This window comes from Colletes latitarsis, chromosome 11, assembly GCF_051014445.1.
Source record: "Colletes latitarsis isolate SP2378_abdomen chromosome 11, iyColLati1, whole genome shotgun sequence".
Classification (NCBI taxonomy): domain Eukaryota; kingdom Metazoa; phylum Arthropoda; class Insecta; order Hymenoptera; family Colletidae; genus Colletes; species Colletes latitarsis.
This window is the reverse complement of record NC_135144.1, coordinates 19,496,820-19,522,800: the sequence shown is the minus strand read 5'-3', so window position 1 is coordinate 19,522,800 and position 25,981 is coordinate 19,496,820. Positions and strand designations below refer to the sequence as shown.

Genomic DNA, 25,981 nt, shown 5'->3' with positions numbered 1-25,981 from the left:
GCTTAAAGAGGATCGTTTTCAAGCAACGGTTTCGGCGTGCACGAATCCTCCAGCACACCGGGGGTCGTTTAGCACGTGATCCGGAGTGAATGGAAGCACCAGCTTCAAGGGAAACGATTCTAAGAAAAAATACGCACGTATGTGCTTTGGCGAACCACGTACAACGATAAGGTTAACTATAGGCGCTTTGAATAACTGGAAATGTAAGTGAACAAGAATCCGCTTTTATCATCCTCGCTCTGGCAAAGGAACGATTTCGTGATTATTTCAAACGTTTCTTCTCCGTTCGAATCGCAGCACTTTGCTGGAATGAAAAGAATTTGGTTCGTTCTTCCCGACCATGCTTTTCTAAAACGCGTATCTGAATTACAGAAATTAATTCAACGAAATTCGTAAACTTACAAAGCCTACTTTTTTTTTCTCGAAACGAAGTAACACAAAATCTCATTGGGCATAAGAACTTTGCAATGGAAATTTAAATCGCAAAATAAAAATATTTTGCACAAAAATACAAATATCTTTTTCTGTGACACGTTTTTAATCATCTGGGAATGGAAGGCTAATTAATTTTTTAATTAATTTTGTTGAATTTGTAACGTACTTTTAAGAAATTATGTTGTTCAAGTCTACCCAGATATCCGTACGAGGATTAATAAACAGTCTATTACGATATTAAAGCACCCGAGGCAAACAATATACTGATGAAAGGACTTTTAGAATAATTAAACGAAGAATCGTTTTCAAATATATATCATATTTCTGGATTAATTATATTTTATATTTTAATTTTTGAATAAGAGTTTCCTCGCATATAATTGCAAGCTTTGTCGTCTAGTTAAGCTATGGTATTTCTGAAGAGAACCACGAATGCTGGTCAGCACATTAAATAAACAGACGTTGCAACATCATCGTTATACAAGCCACTATTTACTCTATTTAATTTGTTTACACATCGCGGCGACTACAATGTATTCTTATTTACGCCGATGGATTCTCTACTCATCTCACCGGAGAATACATAATTGAGTTGAGATCGAATGATTACGGTGGTTAAATTGTATTTGCTCTGCGATCTCTGTTGTACAACAAAAGCACGTCCAATATGCACGGCTCGATAGAAAGTTAAGTCCCCAAATATATACGTGGCCAGATTAATCAAATCATATATCTTTCTTAGAAGGTTCACACAAAAGTTCGATTTAAGAAATACTTAAATAATATATTTTAAAATGTTCTCCGTTACTTTTCAAATAATATAACGCAGCGTACCTTACAATTCTTTATTTATGTTTTTTCCAACGCAAACAAAAATATTACATCCTATAAATCAAGCAACTTTTCCCCGAAACTTTTTTTGCCCCATGCGTTGTTTTCGCAAAAAGCGGGACGAAAGTTTTGAAAGCTTCACCCTGCGGTATATTTTAAATAAATTTAATGTAACTTTAAATTGAAATATATTATACGTAAACGAAAAAGTGCGCCGAATATTTTGCGTTTGAAAACCTCGATCTACTAAGCGATAACCGCAACAAATCATAATTTCGAGCGTAGCGATTTATGGTCCATCGTTCCGAAAGTAATTGCATTCCTCGACAATGCCATTCTTTGGATGCAAAAAATTACGCACATCTGCGTTTAATGTCGAAGTCATTGTTATGTCACCTACAGCGCAAAAAATGTGCCATTTCTCGAAAACGGCGACCCACAATCTGGTACTATTCACCGAGTGAATTATGGGTAGTTTTGTTTCCAATAATGGCCCCAAATCACCGAAACTTCCACTTTTCTTTGCAATTCGTACTAAAAATAATATCAAACTGGTACGTTTCCCTCTGCATTCCTTTCATATTGTTTCTCATAATTACTAAATAGTCCACAATTCAACAATTTTGTTAGAAAAGAAAAACATGATTACTTAATACGATAAATAAATTTTCATTCCAAAACATTTGACGTTCAAATAAAAAAACAAATGCTCCGTATGTTTTAAACTCTTCAAATACTTTGTTTCGACGGAACGACAGGAAGTAAAATTAAATATTCCCACCGTACGCTACCAAATAAACCTGCCCCTAAACAAAAAATTACGATCACGAAGCGAAACGGAAGTAACGGTCGACTGCCCGAGCGACGAAAAAATTCGTCAAAAATAGCACGAAAATCCAAAAGTTTCGCGCACCAGGTGGACCACAACGACCGAATAGAATCGCGGAACGAGGTCTGCCAAGGATAAGCACGCGCTATCGTAAAATGCCTGGGGTTTCCGGGCGCTTTGGTCGCGTAAGAGTCTGTGGATGCGCGACCGTTAAAAAACTCTCCACCGTTTCCATTGGCGCGAATCGAGCGAACACGCGACATCTCGCAGTCGTCGAAAAGTAACGACGCTGTTCTGTTCGTGCACGCTGCCAGAGACTCGGCAAGATAGCGCACGTGGACGTACATATTCGCGCATTCTTGAAAAAGAAAAAAAAGAAAGGTTTATCCACTGTGAAAAACGCTCGCTACGTTCTCTCCTTTTTCTTTTACGGTCTTCGCGGAGATAAGAGCCGCGACATTGGACGGGATTATAAATAAAGCGTCTATCGGCTGTTTGGCGCTGCTCGCTGCCAAACAAAAAAAGCTTCCTGAAGTGCGACAGGTCAAGTTCAAGATCGAAACGCACTTAACCAAAGCCGATGTTATAGAAGTTTCCAAATAATATTCCGAACACCGTATTTCGGGTTATTTCCGATGGTATCGCTACCGTACGAATCACTCCCAATTACTGCAGCGGAGACAAGGTTCTCTAAATCCCGGTAGCTATCGTTAAAATCCTTTTTACGATCACGTTGTAAACAAGGAAGGTGTTAGGTATTAATTGTACCCGTCCCTGACTCGAGTATCTGGAGTACCGGTTGCGAGTACGCCAATTTACGACGAATTCGTGGCGATCGACGCGTTAACGGAACAATTTCGCGACGATGTGTTCCCGATATGTTCGCGAACCGAACTGGCACACGTGTCCGGCGGAATTAATCGAGAGAACGAGCACTAACCTTGAACGCATCCTAGTAGGAACAGGCCGCCGATGAACCAGCTCTGTATCATCACCATCATCTATCCAGTAGCACTTGACACTTACTGCACCAGTATATATACCCCCTCGACGCTAACTAATCGTTCGTGTATCACAATCACATTTAGCACACGTTTACGATAGACGAGTATCCATCCGCCGGGCGCGACGGTTAGCGTGAAAACAGGAAACGAACTCGACGGGAAACGGTAGCGCAACGTGCGTTTAACTAGTACGGGATCGAGGCCTACCCGGTATACGTTCCGCGAGGACGAACGAAAGCAAACTAAGCCAATGCTCGCTATCTGAGTCCGTATCCGCCGGACCACCGTTCCCCCCACCCCCTGCCTCGTACCACCAACAGCCCCGCCGTCCTTCGTCGGCGCCACCGTACGCGAACTCCATATAAACCCCCACCATCGTCGAATTGCGCGCGACACTCTCACCCTCTCCTTGCCCACTCTCCCGAAACCCCACCTGACGCTTCCGACAACCCGTTTGCATCGTCTTCCTTGCTCATTTTTCCATCGGCACGATCGTGCTACCTCTTTTCTGTTTCCTGCGGCTCCTCAACCCCTTTTTTAACCGACCTTATCGAGCACCGCCGATGCGCCCGACCGATGTCATAAGCCCCTTCTTGCGCCCGCTTATTCCTATGTGTCAATTTATCGCGCTTTTTAGATTATCGCGCCGCACGGATATTCCATTCTCTCGCTTTTTTCAAACCCCTTTGTCACCCTCTTTCGCCTCTGCGCCCGGGAAAGAATCCTCCCTTAACCGACGCTCGCGTGATACGGGGGAAAACGAACGCACTTCCTCGAACTTGGGCTCTAATTAGTCCCAGAATCCTAAAAATTAACCCTCCAGCACGCAACTGGGTCTGTGAGGCCCGAGGCCTTCGGAAACTGAGTCATATACCTACAAGGCAAGGGTGAGAGGAAAAAAGTTCGATAGTTCCAGCAGGCATTCCACAACATAGTAGCCTTAGTCCTTGTCAAGTTAAGACCGCAACCTTGAAAGTGTTGTATCTCTACGTAAGTATTTGAGCGTGTGTGCTTGAGGGTTAATATTAACCCTTAAGTGAACTCTCGATCTTAACTGAATTATTTCACCAAATGTTGACTTTTACCAAATTGATAAATGAAAATCAACTTCCCTAAAAAGTAATAAACTAACGAATAAATTTATATTCACCGAAAAAATCGAAATAAACATAATGCACGCACGTTTATGTAGATTTGTATATCAACGATGCATGAGGGACGTAAAGTTTGGCGTGTGAACAAAATTACTAACGACGTAAGTCAGAATATGGTCGCAATTGCGTTGCGAATTACCAGTATGAACATTTATGGGCGTCGTGCAATTCGATATCGGTGGCGCTACAATTCTCCACTCTTACGAACGACCCGTGTGACATTCGATCACGATACCGCAGCGTGATTATCAAGCCTCGGTATTATGTTCGACGAGTTCGTGTGCATTAGGGTGGACCTTAGCACCAGAAGGTCCGAGTTGGTCAAAATGTGCCATTTCCAACTTCGCAAACGTAAATTTCCGACCGGATAACCGCACGGTAACGCGGAACACCTGATTTTAAAAGCTTGCCTTCCCTCTCTAACGATACCAACGTCGACAAACAATACAAATAAATATTCGCAGAGCAAAAGAAATATCAATAAGAATTGATAAAAATTGGAGCCCAATTGGAATTTTATTTTTTATATGCCTAGTCTGTAAACAATAAGAAAAAAATGTCGCTGCTGCATTGAATTGTACATGTTCTAAAAATATACAGAAATTCGCATGAAACTGTAATATTATTAACAACAATATGCAACTAATTGTTAGTCGACGTTACAAGGTTGTAGATTCGGTATTGACTTCGCAAGAAATGCGTTTAAAATGTTGTGTAAGCGAAGCGAATAAGAAAAGGAACTCTGTCGCATCAAAGAAGTCGGACGGTAAGCCTCGCGGCCATATTGCTTCGACTCGACGTTCAGAAAAGTTTATACAGTTTATCGAGAAAGCAAAGGGAATAGTATACTGACTGATTGATTTCCTATTTATTTTCTTGGGCAACGATTAGACGTAAAACAAGCAAATTAAAACTCTTCCGTTAGAGTTATTATAAGTATTGATCCGTACGTCGCGTGGGCTTAAAATGTACACCACCTTGCGTTTATAATATACCCAATTGTAAGTTTGACCAATGAAATTTCTGCTTCGAAACAAAAATATAATGATAGGAGAAGGCAGAGGTATTGCAGAGAGAAAGAAAGATTAGACGTTTTAGTCAGTCACTGCAAGGTCTGTGAGTAAAAGAAAAATGGCTGATCTCTAACGTTCCTCTTCGTTTGTAAAAATATTCTCCAATCTGTTAAATATTTCCGAATTTTCCGACCATAGTAAGTTTTACGAAATGACACCAAACAACATTCTAACGTGCGAATATTTTATCGAGTCTTCCGGCTGCAATAACAGTAGCACGAAGTCGGCTCGTCCATTTGAGCACTCGGTTGAGAGCTTAAGGTCACTTAATGGAATCTTATTGTATACTCTGTGCTCTAATTTGCCTCACAAATAGCCGATGGACTGGAGAATTGGCGATTCAAATGACCAACCTAATATTTGTACGTCTCTCGAAGGTAACCGCATCTGAACCAACTTCGATATTTTTGATTAACAGTTTGCTAAAACGTGCAATTTACGTCTATAATTTACAAAATAATTCGAAAATTATAGGGTACCGTAAAATTAGCAAAGGTACCAGATAGTCTGAGGCAGAAGAAGAATTTAATTTCCGGCAAGAACGAGGAACATTCGCGAAACGACTACTCCCGATTTTTATGGAACATTACAGGTTTATAGAACTATTAAAAATAAGGGACACATATATTTTAACGGCGAAACTACCAAAGTTTTAATCTTCTGATATTTTATTGGATATATAATAAAGAATATTTTAAAAAAACATTATAGCTACATTTTTTTATTTTCCAGACTAAATTATACCCACAATGCTACCAGTTCCTACCAATTTAGCGCACCTTTGGATTATTACACCAGGGTATATTATCGTTTCAACCTCACCATCCAATCACCTCCTACAATCGGTGGCTGATGCAAATTGATACGTTGAAAACTATTCGCGATTCTGTCGCTTTGGAATCGCCAAAACCCGATCATTTTCGAAATAGCTCTCTATAATAAATTCGCGTAAAGGTAAGTGAATTTTTTTTTTTTTAAGTACGCAAACAGTATAAATGTTTCGCACCCTCTATTCCGTTAAATATGGAGTATTGTTACGCGCCAGTTATTTTACTGTCATCTCGCTCCAGTACTTTTTCGCCGTTGAAGTGCCTTTAATACCGTACAGATTTTAACTCACGCGGTTGAACATTCCGAACATTAAAAAAAAAAACAGCAAATTTTGTGCTCGAACCGTTCGTGTGTATCCATTAGCGGTTCGTTGGCACTTTTTCGCGAATTTGCGAACGAAGTACTTCCGTGGCTGTTCCGTGTAACGTATTTGTTTCATTCGCCCTTACGGACACTTTGAAATATAATAGAAAAATCGCTGAGCGTGGCGCGATCGACGACGATTTCGCTTAAATTTTCAAGATACCCCCTCGGTGACAGGCTTTCAAGAGCGTCTCGATCCGAATGAAAAGCAGGATACTTAAAAATAAAGAATTTGGAGGACACGATTGTCAATGCAAGAACGGTATTGACGAATTTGTCATTCTCGTTCAATGCCCGGGGTATTTCCTACTCGAATCCTGACGCTGACAGCTCTTTACTGCTTCTCGCGGATTCGTTCGCATTTTCTTGCTTATTTTATCTTTCATCGGAACGATCCCCGCTTCTCTTGTGCCTAGCACCGAATTCTTTCTACTTCATAACACGCCTAATCGACGTCACGACAGACGCGGCGTGTCGATGCCTCCGATTTTATCGTCGTCACTTTCCATACTCCCACCCATATACGAACAAACCTCTGCGTATTCGTATATACCTTGGATAACTCCATTGTTTTAAAAATAAAGATACGTCCGTATCGAACGTTCGACGGTAATTTCTGTTCTACGAATCTCTCAATTTTTACGATTTTACGGTCTGCTTGATCCCTTCGAACGAAACATCGGAATATTTTTTCACAATTATCGAGTTGGTACAAACATATAACTCACATTGACTCGATATACTTGTAAATGTTATTGTGGTTATTGTAGTTCTTGTGGCTGTTGCGATGATTATTGTGGTTGTTATACTTGTTATACATTTGTACGAAAGAAGAGTGGGTTCGGTTTACCCTGAAAAATGTGACCCACTCGGCCGATAACGACGATCCTTGCACAATGCTTGTCATCCTGATTCTAGCACTTAGCAGTGTATAGCGTATTTCGAGGAGAACCGAATCGATTCGAACGACCTCGGTAATTTCTCTCGTCAATCAGAAAGGGTACGAAACAAATTCACGGAAGATGTTCCCGTTCGCCAGAGGAAACGACGTCGAAGCCCTCGGCTATTTGACATTTAGGTATCGACGCCACTGATACTTCGCGATAGAGTATAACCGCCTTTAAAAGCTATTTATTTCCAATCTCCCACGTTGACGCTCCTTTACACCTCCTGGGAATGATATTCACCCGAGTGAATTGATCTACGATAAAGGTTGCAAATGGTCGAAACGATCGGTGTGCCCCGTGGTTTACTGTCGCCGTAGGTCCGTCCGTCATTGTTAATAAAGTCTTATCATGAAACATCGGTTTGGAAAGGAATGGCGTCGAACCGATACGGAAAATATTTCCATACGATACTCGGAAGGAAAATAAACAAAGATACTGCTTTAGTTCGATGTCACGTTTGAACGATAAATTAATGGTTAAATCGTTGGTGAAAACTTCGTATAGAGGGAAACAATTAATGAAATACAATTTCTTCTCCGACCTAATATAGTATTCTTCCAAGCTCAATCGATTTCTTTTAACGATTTAGTCTTGTGGCGATCGCTCGCCATCAGAGGGCTACGCTCAACTGTACCTTTCTCACAAACGCTCGAACGTCCACCTGATCCCGTATATGCGCTCCTCGACCAACCATTCAATGTCACGGCGCCATAGATTTTTTCTTCGACGTTAAACTCCGCGACTTTCACATCGATCGAACGGATTTTCGAGCACAAAATTTACCAGCGAATTTGTTCGTTCAGTACGCAATGTTGTTAACGGGAACGGAAATAAACAGAGAAACATAGTCAGTGAGAACCGACATGTCAATAACGAAATCAATTATCACAGAATCCTGTGCCCGGTGCGTTTCCGTCCGCTGCATTGACATTTCAACGATGCTCGAAACAATGAAAGCGTATTTTAGCGAAATTATACTTGCAATGGCCGCCTGCAAAATCAGCTCATTGTTCCGGTGGTATACGTTAACAAACACGTAGCGTCGATCTTTCTGAAACAAATCGGAGGGAGGCGTCCATAAACCGGTAACGAACTTTCGGTTGTTGCGCACTTTGTGGAAAGTTTCCCCTTCGGGCGTCGGTCGTTTCGAACTTTCGCGGTGTTCGAAATATTCGTCTTAACCGGCGTCGACGATTCGAACCTCGTCGATGGCGAGGTAAAAAGGGGAAAAAAAATGCAACATGGCTGGAAACGACTCCTTGCACGGATATCCGACGCTTTAAAGGCTTCTGGGGATATCGCTCGACAAATCTTTCGACCAAGAATCCCTCATAACCGATCCCCAAATGCGTGGATCTCGAGCCAATTATTGCGGTATTATCAATTTCCAAATGATACCCGGATCATGTCATTAATCGCTTCAAGAAAACTGATACGTTTAACCGCAAACCCATCGTAAACGCTCGCATTAAGTCCACAGTGTCACGAGGACAGTTTAAATTTAACCGCCAAAAAATAATAGGATCACTGTTATCAATAGTCTGTGGTGTAAGGTCTACTCGTATACTTCCTTGTCTGTGATAGTTTACTCGATACCGGTAACGGATAAGTTAAAGAAAATGTTAGATCTGAACCTGATTACGATACAATTATTTCAGGTATAAAAGCTACAGGTACAGAAACTTTTTATTCCGGAAGAAATCGTCTACTGTAATTTTTTTTTATTTCCACATAATGGTATAAACACATTAATTTGAGATCTAAACCTTCGGGAAATTGTAACAAAAATCGATCCTTTTTAAATTGCACACTGGAAGAAGACTAATTAAATGGTTTGACCGAAAGGATTTTGTCCATAAATCAATAGATTAAAAAACAAATTCTTAAAAATAATTTTAATCCCTAGCCGGTACAGAGAGTATTAATGTACCGATCAGCATACGCAATTAGGAAGAAAAGAGGATTTCCATTGTATGCAGAATTTAACTTCTCTAATTGGATGTTATAAAGAGAATATTACCAAGTCGAAAATGAAATTATTATACATATATTATGTATTGCGAGGCAGGTAAACTTGTTTTAGTCCGAAAATCAATTTGCAATTTCGTCGTATCATTAGAGAACGCGTGTAAGATTGAAAAAAGAAAATAATTTTTATAAAAATAGGCAAAAATGAATGAAAAACGTAAACGTTGTTCTTATTGAATTTCTGGTGCATAAATGAATTATTATAAAAAGGTACTGAGGTGTAAGATAAAGACGACATTACTTTTCGACCGAAGGTCCTATCCCCCCTTTGAAACAGCTGTACAAACTGTGAAATTTCACTTCGCGAACAAAGAAGAAGTCCGGACAAAGGTTCAGAAACGCTTCCTTTCATAGGATTCTAACGAAGAAGTTTTACAAGAACTATTACTCGGTTAGCTCGCCGAGTAATGGCAGGGGAATCAATGTATTCCAATTATTTCTTCTACAAGCAGAAACTATTAAAAATGAACGAAAGATATGACTAATGGATGTTTGAAAAAGTTTGAAAAACGTTACAAAATTTCTTGATTTTTGTCGTAACGATGAAGTCTAATGTCAGTCGCTAAAAGGACTTACATTGTGACGCAGTGTTTGACAGTGTTTAATATAGTTTGAGATTCGCAAAATATTATTCCAGGCACTGGAAAATATTGAGTCGATAAAAATATAGGTAAATTCTTACGTTAATGAACCATCCTTTGCTTAACAAATGAAATTTTCTAGTCGACGTAATCTTTCGAAATAAAATCTGAAACGATAACGTTCGAAATCCTTTTGATTGACCTTACCGCCTATATCAAACAGCCCACTTTCCAGCCGAATATCAAGAATCGGGGACGGGTTCTTTGATATCAAATGAACTGCAATATTACAAAACCTTTTTAATAATGGATCCTTTGTATGATAGCCTTTGTTCTCGTCAAATGAAATTTATGAAAGGACGATCCCATTTTTCGGATACAAATACCGATCGTCAATATGAACGATCAAAGTGAAAAAGTGGAAGCAAACATGGAACGTTCGTTCCTGCTCCTAGAATCGAGGAAGCAATATACTGATGCTCTTTAAATTAAGTATGCTTGTATTTAGTTTTCCCTTTACTTTCTATCTAAACAAATTTTTCAATATTCCGTGTTCAATGACTCGATCTCTAAATTTTTCCATCATTCTTGTCAAACGTTGATCGTCTGAATCAAACGCTGCCAACCACTGACGTACAAAATAATCTACCACGAAATCTTTTTAATATCAGTTGCAAAAATCTTATTTATTTACGGACGATTTATTCATACGGTACGGAAGAGCTGCGATAATAAGACAAATTGTTCTTCGGTAAAACATGAAATAAACTTCAAAATTGTGGAAGGACGTGTCCGAGTTGAGATTCTCAACAACAACTGTCAACAACCAAAACAAGATATAGAACTTTCCGAGACAATCCAGACCACTTGAGATCAAACTATACCTTAGAAACTTGGGATTTCAACAAGTAAATTCCATCAAAATCTGAGGCATGCTATTTGATAGCGATGTTAAAATGAACTCCAAGTCCTGAGCTTTAAAGGCTCGAGCCCGAGATTGAAGCCGTAAACGCTAGAACAATCTAGGTTCGAACATTGAGCTACGAAAGCTAGAATCCTTAACGCTTTAGCCTTTAAGCTCCAAGACTCGAGCCGCCTAAATTGCTAATATATAATGTACACAGTGTACATTATTCTTTCGTCGAAATCTGCGGCATTCTGTTGCTCCATTTCTCTACCTATTATTGCTGATTACAAACAGAACCGAACAGGCTTCGATAAATGCTTTTGCTAGGGGAAAAAAGTATTTTGTTTAAAATAGTGTCCGTTTAAGAAGTCTTAAAGATAGATAAATAGGAAAAGTAGTTTGACGAAAACAATTTTTTAAAAATTCGAAATTGTTTGCCTTCGTCGGTTTCGCGAAAGTAAAATTTCGTTTACACATGTGCGCCCTATTGTCCTTTTGCGTTTAACGTTAATTTAAATTCGCATCACAACGAGGCGCCTCGTCGAATTTAACTACCTCGGAAACCTTTAAACCTCGTGAATACGTCTTTCGCATATTCAAGCGAGTAATAATTTCCTTTGATGTAAGAAAGCATTTAATTAGAGAACGCGAGCAGGCCGACGCAGAATATACATAGTTCAACGACACCTCGGCGAAGTTTTCTCTATGCGAGTGCAAACATTCCGTCGGGTATCAGAACATACGTAAACGCGTTTGTACGCGTTTGTACGCGTTTGCACGCGTTATGCTAATTGCAAAGTACAAACGAAGACGCACTCACCTGGACGTTGAATGCCTGTAAACTTTGACGAGACGAAAACGACGTCGTTACGACTCGAACCTGGACAGGAAATATCTGAAATGCATAGAAAACTATTAAAAGAATCATTCACGAAAAGTAAGATCATTTTGCACGGAATATCAAATAAATTATTTATTTTTTTAATGAAATGTGAAAGTGAGAAATACTTTGATAGAAAGTGTATGTAATTTAAAGATGGCGTCCTAGTTTCTAGAGTCATCCTGTACACATTGATCGTCTCTAAGAATTTTATGATATTATTATGCGGTAGATAGCCACTGCTGACTATTAGCGTGTAAGTAATATAGTTTGTACGAAATATAAACTATCTTCGAAGAAAGCTACAAGCTCTGTTGCAGCAGTGCCTCCGAAAATGCTCGCTGAACGACGACGAGCGTTTTTGGGGGCTGGGTACTGTTTGTGTTCCAGGAATCGACTTTTCTTATCTCTAGCTAGAGGCCTAGCTTCACGTGCACGACTCCTCGAAGGTTTGCTGACGATTCACCGTCGCCAGAAATAGGAAAGAATGAGAACGAACGAAATGTACGTATAGTTGGCGGAACAAATGTAACGATTTACTTAGGGGGTACTTTCCGGTCGAATTAACTAAAAAATACGCGATTTTTAGGAATTTTTTTCGAAAGAAAACTGTGCAAGATACGATAAAAAAAAATTGTTTGATTTTAGTATATTAGTTATTAGAATCGGCTACATTTCGTAATCATCCGTTCTTCGCGTTTCATGCTTTTTCCTATACGTAAATCTTTTCCTTTTTATTTTATACAAAATAATAAAATTGCGAGAAATCCTTTTTGCACAAAGGTACTTGAAAATTTGATTTGTTTTTTTGAAATTTTGCGTTGAACTTTAATCAAACGATTTTATGCACGTTTCGGGGGCAAACTCGATCAGTGCAATTCTATATAAAACACGAAAGTACTCGCAGAGAAACGTAACGTGATTTCGAAAACATCGCCCAATACAAATGTTTAGTTATTTTATTTTCTCCTCTCCGGGGCTAAGTACGTCGAATTCCTTTGAAATGAAACCATATTTCCTCGATGAAACTACGAGACAATGCACGAACGAATCCAGCCTTTAACAACATTTACTTCCGAGAATTCTTCCTTGGTTTGTTGTTCTACGAAAACAGAAGTGTAACATTGAGAGATTCTCGATAGCCAGCAACGAAGTCTGGGTTCAGAAAACAAACAATTCGAGACTCCAAAGTGTTTCAATGAAATTGCCTTACCGTATTTCTTAGGGCACTACTCCTTTTAGACGATTCAGCTGATGCTTTAAAAGAAAATTTATTTTAATTCTGTGGAAAACATTCAATTTAAGGTTTAATAGCGTTACGAGGCTTTAATATTATTGATTATATTATTATTAAAGGCTCCATTTTAATTTGGACGCACATTTAGCGTCATCTCTTGAGGCCCAAAGTGAAGTGACAATATGGACGTTAATTTGAAAATTAAAAATCACGATCGCAATTCCAGCGATTACAATATTTAGTAATTTTGTATAAAAGAGCAAAGAGAAAATATTGATATTTATCCATACATAGAAAATTTTGTAACTAGGGATGTGAAACTTTGAGTAGCCTTTTGCTTTGTTAATACTAATCGGAATAAAACGGGTGAGATTATAATTTATAGTATTCGATCCGTTGAAATAAATTTCACGATTCGCTGGCTGTTAATTAACTCTTAAAACGTTGGTAAAACAACGACAAATTAGTGTTGGAACGGTGAAAATTAAAGAGAATGTATGAAAAAGGAGTGGTGACCGAAACAGAGACGCGAAACAAGTTCGCTGCAGTGAAGGGCGATTGGTGAAAACAGTCAGTCTTTCCGATCGAATCATATCGGGTATTCTGTCCTGGTTTTTATCTAAGAGCGAAATCGGAATCTACGAGGTATCGTTCCAGTTAAAGGAAAATCGATTCCGATTTTGCGAGGAGCTGTGTCGGAACAATTGCACCGCTTGCTATCTGAGCCGATAGCGGAACGCGTTTTTCGAAAAGTATTGTGCAACCACGAACAAAGCAGACACCAAATAGTCCCCTTTTTACTTACGAATCTATAAAGAAGGAAAGTTACGTAATCGACAACAATTTTTAAGAGCCCCTTTAACGAAGAAAAAATTCAAACAAACCACACTAACTACGTACGCCACAAATAATTTACAAAGATCTAAATTAATTAATATATTCGTGGAAATATTTATCAAGGAAAAATAAAAAACTCAACAGTACTCGCTGGATTTCGATTTTGACGATTCCGTAAAAATGAAGATTAATGAACCGCGAAATGATTAAGAAGAGCGAAACAGTGAAAGATGTTGAAAAAATAGATTAATCAAGTTTCCTCGCAACATTAACAAAAGTAATAATACTATTACTATGTATAATTAATCATCCAGATCAGATTTTGCACCCCACTTTCCTTTCGAGCCCTTATTTTTTCGCTTCTTGCGTTACAGCTGTTTCGTGCACCTATCTTATCCAGATCCTAGCGACGTATCCTTCCTGTTGCGTGTCAGCTCATCATGTTCCTGGCCTTTAGAAAATCCGAGATTGCTATGCCGACAGAAGCCTCCAACCGATTATCCAGCGACGTGTATATATACGTAGCCCCAGTGAGCACGGCAGCAACTCTGCACGGACGCTCGTGGCGAACAACGTTCGCGATTCCATCTAGCTCTATTTTTAAGCAGAACCGTGTCAGCAAATCGAAATGACGACGTTAAAACGATGTCTCGACGAACATACCTCTTTCTTTCTTTTTTGCACTCCATGAAATTTATAATCAATTCCACAAGGGAATTTTCAACGCATATTTTGTCGGTCTGTAACGTGACTGGTATAAGTATGTATTGAGCATTCGTATGTTAGTAAATCAGACGATTATAACAACTAAACTAAAGATAGATCGACGAACGTACGAGAAAAAAGGCAGAATTTCGCGAGAGCAACTAGTTTTCGGATCTGCATTTATTAAAACTTTCGTCGTTTGTTACATAGTTCACCCCTCGGTTAAGGGGTTGTTCTAGCCTAAATCACGACCGGATTAAGGCTTCTGATGCCCTGGGGTTGAGGGGGGGGATTCGAGGCCATTTTGATAAGGGAGAATTTATTGGTATTCTAGGGTATTACTATGGGAAAGAATTATTGTATATAAAAATAAAAACATGGGGTGTATGATACATCTATTTTAATGGAACGTATTTAAGAGGATAATATTTCACGATTATTTCTAACAGAGTTATCAAAACTGGAGTGGTTCTCATTTTATCAAAACAGATGACCAACTATTATGTATTCCAACATTGTCTATTGCCTGGAATTTTTTACAAATTAAACTAGACGTATACGTTCAGCAAAAAGAATTCTAGACGAGTGCTAACCTACACACTAGTACCTCGATAATTGCAAGAGTTTCGGACCTCGATTATTGCAAAGAATCTACTACACCAGGTTTCTGAAGGTTCCAACAGAATTTGTAGTTTGGTTTCCAAATTTTCTGGAGAATCGTGTCTCGCTGTTGGCCATAAATCAGGCCTGTTCGACTCGATGCTTCCACGAACATGATTTTCAGGAGGAAGTGCGGACCCGTGGAAGAGTAGCAAACCACGCCTTTAAGTGCAGCAGCACCCTCACAACTAGCAACATGTTTTGCCAAGATATATGAGATTCAGTTTCACTGTTCCTTGAACGATTCCTACATTCCTAAGTGTTTTCATAAAGCTACCGCTACAGATCAAAACAACGATTCCATAATGTCTTAATATTATTTATAGTTCCTGTTCAGTTATTTTCTTGTACTGCATTATACAGAGTGTTCAGCCACCCCTGGGAAAAATTTTAATGGTAGATTCTAGAGGCCAAAATAAGATGAAAATCAAGAATACCAATTTGTTGATGGAGGCTTCGTTAAAAAGTTATTAACAATTAAATTAAAAAACTTCAAATCGTTCTGAAAAAATTATTTTCGGTTGCGGGGGTCAATTACAATTAATTTTGGTGAATAGACATACTCCCGAAATCTTACTCAGTTTGGAGAAAAAAATTCGAGAAGGTGTGAAATTTTTCAACAAAATTAAAAAATTTTAAATCGCTCTAAAAAAATTATTTTTAGTTGTAGGGGTCAATTACAATCATTTTCGGTGAATAGACATACCCCCGAAATCCTACCCACTTTCGAGAAAAAAATTCAGTATTGGCGGAACTTTAAACGTTAATAACTTCTTAACGAAGCCACCATCAACAAATTGGTATTCTTGGTTTTCGTCTTATTTTGACCTCTAGAATCTCCCATTGAAATATTTCCCAGGGGTGGCCGAACACCCTGTATGTATACTCTAATGGTGCTAACCGTACAATCATTGTTGTTTTATATAATTATTGCATGTTGTTGCTGCTGCTGCTGTTTTTGTCGTTGTTGTTTTTGTACATTATATTATTATTATTATTATTATTATTATTATTATTATGAATGTTTTCTTTTCCTGGAGGATTCACCAGAACATTGACAGTGTAGAATGCCGCGAAACTATTGACAAAAAGAAGCATGGACGGTTTTGTACGCATTTCCTGAAATCGTAACAACAAAAGTTTCGATCCGAAGTCACGTTGGTCCGTCGAATATTTTCCACCGTCCCGGAGAAACTTGTCGTTTTGACGAACTTTGTTGTTACAGGCTGTGCCAAATCGTTCCGGCGATCCTATTTACGCTTGATTCATCCGCGCTGTCTATGACACGCTCGAATCGTCGGCCAACTCCCGCGATGTTTAAAGTTCCGGCGCGAAACTTTTGAAGCTACTTCGCCGCGTACCTTTGTTTGAACTGGGTTGATTTAATTTCCGTGGTACCTCGTCACGCGAGGTCGGTTACAATAGCGTAACTAGAAACTTGAAATGCTCGACGGGAACTTTTCTAACAGCGCTTTAATGCTGATGAAATTCGGCTCGTACAACGTCTCGTCATTTTTCGTCATTGTTCGAGGATAAGCGGAAGACCCGTGGACCTTTGGTAAATATTTTCCAGACGCTCGGCGGCTACATCCGGTAAAAACACGAAATAATTCTACTTCCGTTCAAGAAAGTTTATGGAACTTTCCAATTGTACACTTTCTATCTCCTCTCTTTGTCTCACGTTGAAAAATAACAGCGTATCGAGTAAAGTACTTTTCACGATTCAATTAAAAATTAATATGTTTTTATTTCTAAAAAAAAAAAATAGTTCATGTTGTTAGTTTCAACCGACACCGTTTATCCGCGAAATCTGATTTGAAAAACGTTAAAAAATAACGATTATTAATATCTCCGTTGAAGTAGAATACGATCAATAATCGTTAGTTTGGAAAATTTATCGAATCATACGTTGCGATCGACCGTTTCCGTTTTTATTTAAGTATTTCGTTTTTTATTAATTTGAGGTTACGAACGGCGCAATATTATCGCGGAGTTTCTAAATATTCGGGTAAAAAATGACCAGCGTCGTCCAAACGTTTCCAATATTTTAGCCCACGCGTTATTTCTCCGACCAGCTCGGCGTATAATAAATCATTCCCGGTGATAAATCATTTTCATGTATCGAATTACGAAAACGAATAATTACGGGTGGACGTTTGGTCAAGTGGATCAGCCGAATTTTTGTCCATCGCGCTCGCGTCCTGTGAAATACACCGTATAAACGCACCGAGACGAAAGAACCTTTTTAAAGGGAACTAATCAATCAATTCGATGTTTAAAGTTCACTGAACAACGCTGCAAAGGGCGAAAGAACGATCAGTTTTTACTGAACTCTGGGTATCCACGATCTGTGGCACAATTAAAAAACGAAGAAAAATGATTCGAATATTTTAAATCGAATGTTTTTTCGCTATCCTATTCACGACGCCCCCGCATTAGCAAACGTTTCGGTGGTCGGATTCAAAAGCAATCCGTGGCAGAGATTCATGAAACGTTACAATTTATAGACGAACGGACACGGCAACCTAATATCCGCAATTACGTTACCACGAAGTTCTAAACGAAAGTAGAATATCGTTTGCATTTTATCTCTCGAATTTTGAACGATTCACTGTTGCAAATTTTCAAGTCGAACGAAAGCTGAACTTTGGCAATTGATAGTAATTGTCGCTTTACTAGCGATTGTTGAAACTTTTTAAGAATAAAAATACCTATACCAGAAGGTAAAAATAATTAAAATATCTGGTATAAAAATATCGCGTTACTCTTGAATGCGTTCAATATTTTAAAAAAACAACAGAAAAGGAAATTGTTTTTGCAAAGATAACGTAAACATGTTATGCCAGTCGACGTAGATTTACATGAAACGTATTTTTTTTTTTTTTAGGTATCGTTTTATTCGCTCTGAATATTATAACCGCAGAAATAAAAGGAAAATGGATCGGTTAAAAAATATTCATCAAATGGTCTGAGCATTTGATTGAAAATATAAGTGATTTACTTGTAAACTCGATTCCTTAATTGTACTGATTCTATGTTAGAGAATATGAAAGACAATGTTTAAGAAAATATTGCCAATTTCTGTTGTCGGAATGAAAACGTTATATTGCATATTAACTATTCAAGTTAAATTACAAATTTTATGAACTCGTTAAAGGCTTCGTGAGCTTAAAAAAAATGTATTTTATCGACTAGAAACAGTAATTGCATATAGTAAACAAATTCTGTAAATTGCTTGTCGTTGGAATTAAAGGCAGACACGTTGGAAAAAATATTTAAAAAATGAATACAATAACTGTACTCTTCTTGACGTCGTCCGGGCTCAATAATTAATATTAATGAATATTAATATATGTGTAATGCGTGATTTACGATTCGTTAATAATTATTTAAGTTAATAAATTATACCGACTGTTCAAGTATCAGTTCTATTTTTGTACCGAATATATTAAACTGAAAGATCTTCTTAAAAAACTTATGGTAATTTAATCATTGAATAAGCGTCCAATGACCCTAGAGAAATGTACGTAGAAATTTAAATCAGGACAGAAATAGGAAACTGCTGAACAATAGAAGACAGTAGTGCAACTCGGTAGAAAACTGTCTGAAAAGGTATTCGTTATAACTCCAACAATTAATCCATGCATAATGATGTTAAAAATTAAATCCGGCAAAAATAACAAGAGCAGAAATATAGCCATTATTAGTAACAAGAAAACTAAACTTTTTCATTAACTGTTACAACATTAAACTATTGATACGTTAGGCGTTTCGCCTAATTCTAGTATGCTAAATATCTCTATTATTTTTGATGATAGGAAAAAATGTCAATTAATATACATTTATATTTAAAAAAAAACTTTTCTATACAAATATTGTATTGTCATGATTTGTGAAGATAGAATGTTTCAATATCGGGAACACAAAGTAAACTATTTGCTATAGCAAAATTTCTATAGTACACGGAAGTGTGATATTTCTGTAGGATAAACAAACATCGGAAAACTGTGAGAATGTAAATTTAACAAAAAGTGGATATAGAATGTGTGAATCTGAACGAACTTATTACTCAACCGACTACTGGGATCGAATATAAACGATAGTTTTAACATAAATTTCGCGAACGATACTGCAAAGAGATACACCTCTAGCCTCTGCTTATCCGAAATTCATTAATTAAGTGCTGAGGAGCTTACGAACTTCTTAATTAGTAGCGATTACGTAGGTAGTAAGCCGGTAATAATGTTTAATAAAAATACAGAAACGCTCTACCACGAATTATGGGTTTGCGAATTAAGCTTCGATTAACTCGAAAATTAGCAAATTACCGGAATACGTGACAGCGAGGCATTAATTATACGTAGAATCTTCGAAACTTATTTATTTCTGTTAAAGATACAGAGAAGATGAAATATTTGACATAAGCAAATAGAACTTGCGTACTTTGTAAATGATACTATATTCCTATATTATAGGTTAGAATAAATATGTATAGAAAAAATTAATAATGAAATTCATTCAATTCGATTGCATCAATTCCACTTACAATTTTCACGCTAAATTAAAATAAGTTTGTACCTGTACCGATATTTGGTAAATTCAGAACGATTAGAATTATTAACGTCGAAAACAAAATAATTACAGATAAATTTATATCCATAGAACAGTAATTGTAAAGATACATTTCGAAGCGAACCGTTATTCGAATTTATTATCATTTCATTCCATTTAAATTAAATTTAATTCATATATGCATTACATTTAAATAATTCATAATATTCAAATGTATTATTTGGGACAAAGTTATACGAAAATGCATGAACCTTGTAATATAATTGTTTAAATTCTGTTAATTATTTGTATTACAAACAAATCGAAGCAATCAATATACGATTTAGACTAAAGGTTTGTTGATAATAAATAAGTAATCTCAAAGGTAAATTTAATTAATATCACACTTCCTAGGTACACTGAACAATTTCCCAAGCTTTTATACATCCATCTTAGATCTAATCAAACATATACAAACATTAAAAAGTCTATTTTGTCTATTCTAGTGGCATAAAAGTTTATTTTTCCAATGTACACAGACAACCAAAGTTACCTAGCGCCATCTGTGATAAGGAATGATGTTTAGAATTCGCAAAAACAATAGGGAATACACTGGGATGTACATATTGTAAACTAGGATGCCACAAGAATAGTAATTTTGTCAATAAATCATAAGTTTCTTGCCTTGAACGTGTTCTCTTTGTTCGTCGAGACTACAATTCTTCTCATCTTCTTTCCGTGAATGTACGCCAACTAACGACTGTACGCCAACCGGTTCATTTCTCTCAATTTTAGTAACGAAATTATTCTTGACCATATTTAGACACTGTCAGAATATACGTTTAATCGATGTGTATCAGGATTAGAACTGTAGAACATTGTTACACTTTATTCAACCACTAAACATTTATTTCGCAGCAGAAACGAACAACACGTCCAACTCGAGCGGCCATTAAAACAATATGGTACCACGTGACGCTGCGCAGAATAGCCGTTTTCAGTTCTCGCATTCGCGCATGCGCAGAATACGTAATTCACGAACACTGTCGATCGTGCATTGATCTGACGAGGAAATATATCTGCATATTTCTCACAGAAATATTGATAGAAATTATGATATAAATCATTATTTATGATCTTAATTTTATTTCAGCAGTTCATAATAAATACTGATATGAAACATGCTTTTCAATCGCTCGTAAACATAAATTGAGTCGAGAAAATAATCATTGTTTCATAACCTTTTTTTAAGATAGTAGTTATACCGGGGTCTCTGCATTATTTCTTAATTACACGTTCAACCCTTTGCGTTCCTACGTCTGTACTGTCTGGACATGGAATTTCCACCTGGTCCTATGTCGAGATAATTTGCATGGAAGTATTTATGAAAATCTGTTGCCTCCAGAAGACACTAAAGCCAAAATAATTTCGTATTACTAAAATATATTTTGTATATATACCACCGAGTACATATTTTGTACAATTATTCTTTAATATTTTTTAAATTATCATTCCATCGTATTTAATTTGATCATCATTTACACATATCTCTGCGTATTCTTGATATGCCAGAATTTGCTAGTTTTGCATGTTTTTTCAATAATCGCTAATAGAAGCTGAAGATGGTTATTTTAATTCGCTTCTCGGTAAGTATTAAATAAGTTGTTCCGTAAAAAGTAAGGAAAAGAACGTTTACATTGAATTTTTCAAGAAACGAGAAGAAAATGGTTCCAGGTAATTTCAAGACGAGAATCGAACTTGTTACCGAAAATCAATAGATACTCCATTGGAATAAATTATTACTAAAGTCCTTGAAATGGTGCTTCCCAAGTTCGAGCGAGGGGGAAAAAGGGTAGCACGAAGAAATATTCTACAAAGTTTCTTAGCGTGAAAGTATGTATCTGTTACCACAAATATCCATTGGTCTCTAAGGTGCTTTTACAGCGTCGAACGAGTTCTGTAAACGCTGTTATTCAAATTTCGGCACCTTTTCCACTCCGGAGGGAGGCGTTTCGACGCCCTCGACCGAGTACAGGCGTCAAAACTCAACTAACGTCGTTACGAAGTTACGATCGGAACTTTTTCTATGTTGTTCCGAAAATAAGGTTTATCTACAAAAGACCTTTGATAAAAAGGTTTCGCGACTGTATAGCCGTAACAATTTTGTCCCCAGACCATTATTCGTTCAAATACTTCCTTTTTAATTCCTTCTTTTTCTACTCTTTCGTTACCCCGCCGCCAACAAGTAGAAATATTCGAGGAAAACAATTAGATTTAAGGATAATTAAATTTTCTGGTGACCGAAACTGCTCGTGAAAACTGGAAGAGTTAATTAAGAGAACGTATCTAATACGACGCGAAACTTTGTACTTGCAAAACCAATGAACATTTACTGCTTACAATTATGTTTCGATCGTCGAACGAAACGATTGTTAGTTATTAAATTACTCAAGCTGCATCGGTGAGTCGTTAGTAAGGAAACCTCCTGGGTTTACAGGCTCCGTCTGTAATTTGAAATAGCCAGCAATTTACGCTTGGATCTTCCAGTGTTAGCCACTGATTGGTCTCATAAGTAGCGTTTGGAAAAATTGCAGTCCATACTCGAAGCAAATCAAACGTGCGGAATACGAATGAAAGAAAAGCGTTCTCTATTCCCGACTCGTTAGAAAGCGATACGTTTCCTCCGTGTTCCCGGGTAAGTGAACGGAGACTTCTTGCCACGTCGAGGGAGCGTTCTGGTCTAGACGGTCATTTTTACGAATTAAAACAACTATCGTATTCGACGCGTACCATTAAAATTTTTCACGAACATTTATTCGTACTTCGACCGATCGAAAAGGATTTCAACGTGACTCAAACTTTTTCCAAGATACAATCTCGACTTGAAAAATTAGCAAGAATAGAAGAGAGTGTTTATTGGAATTTTATACTTTAATATTCCCAGTTTGCAATCAAATTTAATTATGAGGAAAATCCACCCATCGATATAGCGATAATTACCACCGTTTTCTGATTCTTCTGCTACGCAGGATAGGATTTTGGACGCAGCTATAAAATTTACGGGTATTTTGATCAAATGTGAAGTCGAAGTCATTTATAGCCTTTAGGCATAATGGGATTGATCGACGTTTAAAACAGTTCGACGGAATATTGAAGGACTTTCATACAAAACACGTTTAATCGATTAAAGCGTATCTTGAATGAATCCAGTATTGAAAACCCAACAATTGAAAATCGATCTCTCGATATTCTCCGCGATAACACGATAGTTGTGGTGCTTGAAAGTCCCATTTTAAATCACGAATGTCGTTTTATTTCTGCGTATACCGCGAACCTTTGTTTTTCGTTTTTTAAATATAAACACTATATTTCATACAGATAACGAATAATTCACGGTGGCACACATTCGAGACTCAACAATTGCCTAGAAATTTTTTACTCGAAATCTTCGCGTACGCGTGTATAAACATTTTTATATTTTCATTGTTACCAGGAATGCTTTTATACTTTTTGACAATGTTCTGAAATTGCCAAGCACCGAGAATACCGTGGCACAATAGTTCTAGAATAATGGACTTTGAGTAGTACCGGTTGAATGACATCGTTTCACGATACGGGGTGAAGCAACATAATAGACACGAAATAAAACCAAAAGATAATTCGTTTGTAACCCTTGAATTGTAATAAAAATATATTTTCTCACGATACTACAATATTAAAAGATGCGTTTACTTTTTTTTAGTTTAGGATAATTTTTTAATGACGACAAATGTGCTCGATGTAGAGGCTAATAAGAAATCGTGAAGAAATTCGAGATTTCGAGGATTCGAGAAACCCAAGTTTCAGAAATTATAAAATAAAATTTGAATTCTATCGCGAGAAATAAAAGATTATTATCGTTCAAGTACCAAAATAATTTATTTTTACAATAGATTTACTCCACGCTCGCGAATCCTTCGTTAAACGGAAAGGGGAGAACCGTACAAACGTAAAAAAACGCTGGTACAACTGAAATCCAATGCAGAAAGAAGGCACCGTCGGATAAAAGATCCACGCGCCATTCGTCGTTCGAGGATTGTTTGGTAAAAACGTTGATAGAAAAAGCAAACAAGGGACCTACCAAAAAAAAACTGACCGCCACGCGAGCTGCCCGTTAAAACGTCGTTACGGGATTGGCGACAAAGGAGAGGCCCTGATTGGCAGAAGAAGAAAATGGTGCAGAAACGGTAGACGCATCGAACTCCTTTACGCGTTCAAACAAAAAGCTAGACGGCAGGGGCGAACGCACAGAGAAAGAAAGAGAGAGAGAGAGAGAGTTAGGAAAAGAGAGGACCAGCGTGAAGGGAAAACGCGAAAGAGGGTGCAAAATAAAAATCCTTGCCAGCGTCAGTTTTCGTGCTTTTGCGCGAGAGCATTTCCCGCGGAAAGGTGCTTATTTAGGCCAGCCACGCGCGCGAGAATAAATATCAAAGGCAAGTGCGTTTCTTCGTCCTCTCCTGCTGCTACCCTGCCTCCTTCTCCTCCTCGTCGACGCCCTTTTCGCCTCTTCCTTTGCTCGCCTCGGCGTTTCTCTACCCTTCGCGTCACCGACTCGTTTTCCTCTTCGGCAGCGCGCGGCCTGTGAAGTCGCGACAGGTGGCGCGCACGTCGAACCGTCTGAAAATTTTCACGAAGCTCGTGACTTACCCAGTGGCCGTTCGGGTGAACGTTTTCCAAGGTACTTCGAATCCGCTAACCGTCTGCTGAGCGGAAAATGCACTTTTAATTGCACGTCAAAGTCAAAGCGCCCCAACCCCTAGCCTCGTATCGTGACACGCAGTTCCGCCAGCTCGCTCGTTCCCAGTTTTTTCCCTCCGACCCCCCCCCCTTCGCCTCTCCTCCTCACCACCTCAGTGCTGCCCTCTTTCTCCTTCCTTCTCATCCTCGCTCTTTCCACTTTCCCTTTTGCTTCCTTGCTTTTTCCTTTTCCCTGTCTTCCCTCTCCCTCACGCTCCTTTCCTTTTTTTCTTTAATAAAACTCACACGTGCTTTTGAAGTTGCTCAAAGTACGACGCTTACGCGAGCACCGCCCCCACTCCCCTCCCGAAACCCCTTTTTCAGCCTACGAACCTAACCTCTTTTTCTTTTGATCGTTTCAAATATACCGTTCTCCCGATAAAACGGAATTCAGGCGGCTCCGGGGTCCTTCTTAATTTATACAACCGATCGGGAACCTCAGACGCTCGGGAAAAAGCAAAGAATACCGTGCACCGAGCTTTCTTCGCACGAGGAAAAGCGTATCGTTTCTCTTTCCGTCGTTACTTTCTTTCAGCGAAATCAAAGAGAATTATAATCGCGTCGTTCCCCGATGATTTTCCCGTCATTTACCCCCGTTGTTACATCTCTAACGAAGAACTCATTTTCTGGATTTATTCCTCTTATAAATCCGGTTTTAGGTTAAATACACATAATTTCGTGATTTTTGTTTCGAGGAAATTATCCGAGTACGTGTACGCTTAGTTACGTCGTTGATGGACCGATCTCGATGCAGACCATTCGTCGTTTACAAATAACATTGACAGTATGCGTAATGTTGATTCCTTCGATACCGGTCGTTGTACAAGCAAGTTACGGCAGATCCATTACCACCATACATATCCAATGCAAGAAACATATCCACGTATTCTCGATTACACTATATTATCATTATGACGGACTGATGGAAACTGCTAGTCGAAACCAGAAGGTAATGGCATAGTAAAACAACATATTATGTCACTGCATCAAATGCACAAATAGGAAAGTAAATAATAGTGTTAATCGAGATCCGTTCAATCACGACGTAAGTATTAATAAACGTGCACATGCTCGGAGAATATTTTTTATAAATATCTAAATCGCAATTATGTTTAAAATAATTGACGATCACTAAATTCAATTGTACATAATTCCTACCGTTCCGTTGGTGCTACTATCTTATTCTTTTCTCGATTGGTAACGTCGCATGTGACACGAAAATAATAGAAGGGCTACATAACCCCAAAGCATACGACACGAAAATGCATCGAACGATAGATTTATTCTGCACCTATTCTTTAGTCAACGAGACGCCACATCAAACAAAGACAACTGCCCAAACGACGAAACTA

General features: G+C 38.1%; 1 protein-coding gene across 3 annotated transcripts in view; it reads right to left on the bottom strand.

Moving 5' to 3' along the window:
- LOC143348219 (uncharacterized) overlaps nt 1-20,715 on the bottom strand; it is a 404,100-nt gene extending 383,385 nt beyond the window's left edge. The window contains exons 1-2 of one of the 3 annotated variants that reach the window (XM_076778216.1): nt 20,538-20,715; nt 11,804-11,878 (exon numbers count right to left, since the gene is read on the bottom strand). In XM_076778216.1, coding sequence (XP_076634331.1) covers nt 11,804-11,878; nt 20,538-20,670 — 208 coding nt within the window. In that variant the 5' untranslated portion in view covers nt 20,671-20,715. Of the gene's footprint in view, nt 1-3,035; nt 3,331-11,803; nt 11,879-20,537 lie in introns of those variants that run through there. The other 2 variants (XM_076778215.1, XM_076778217.1) reach the window with 2 other exon arrangements.
- Nucleotides 20,716-25,981: the final 5,266 nt, after the last annotated feature.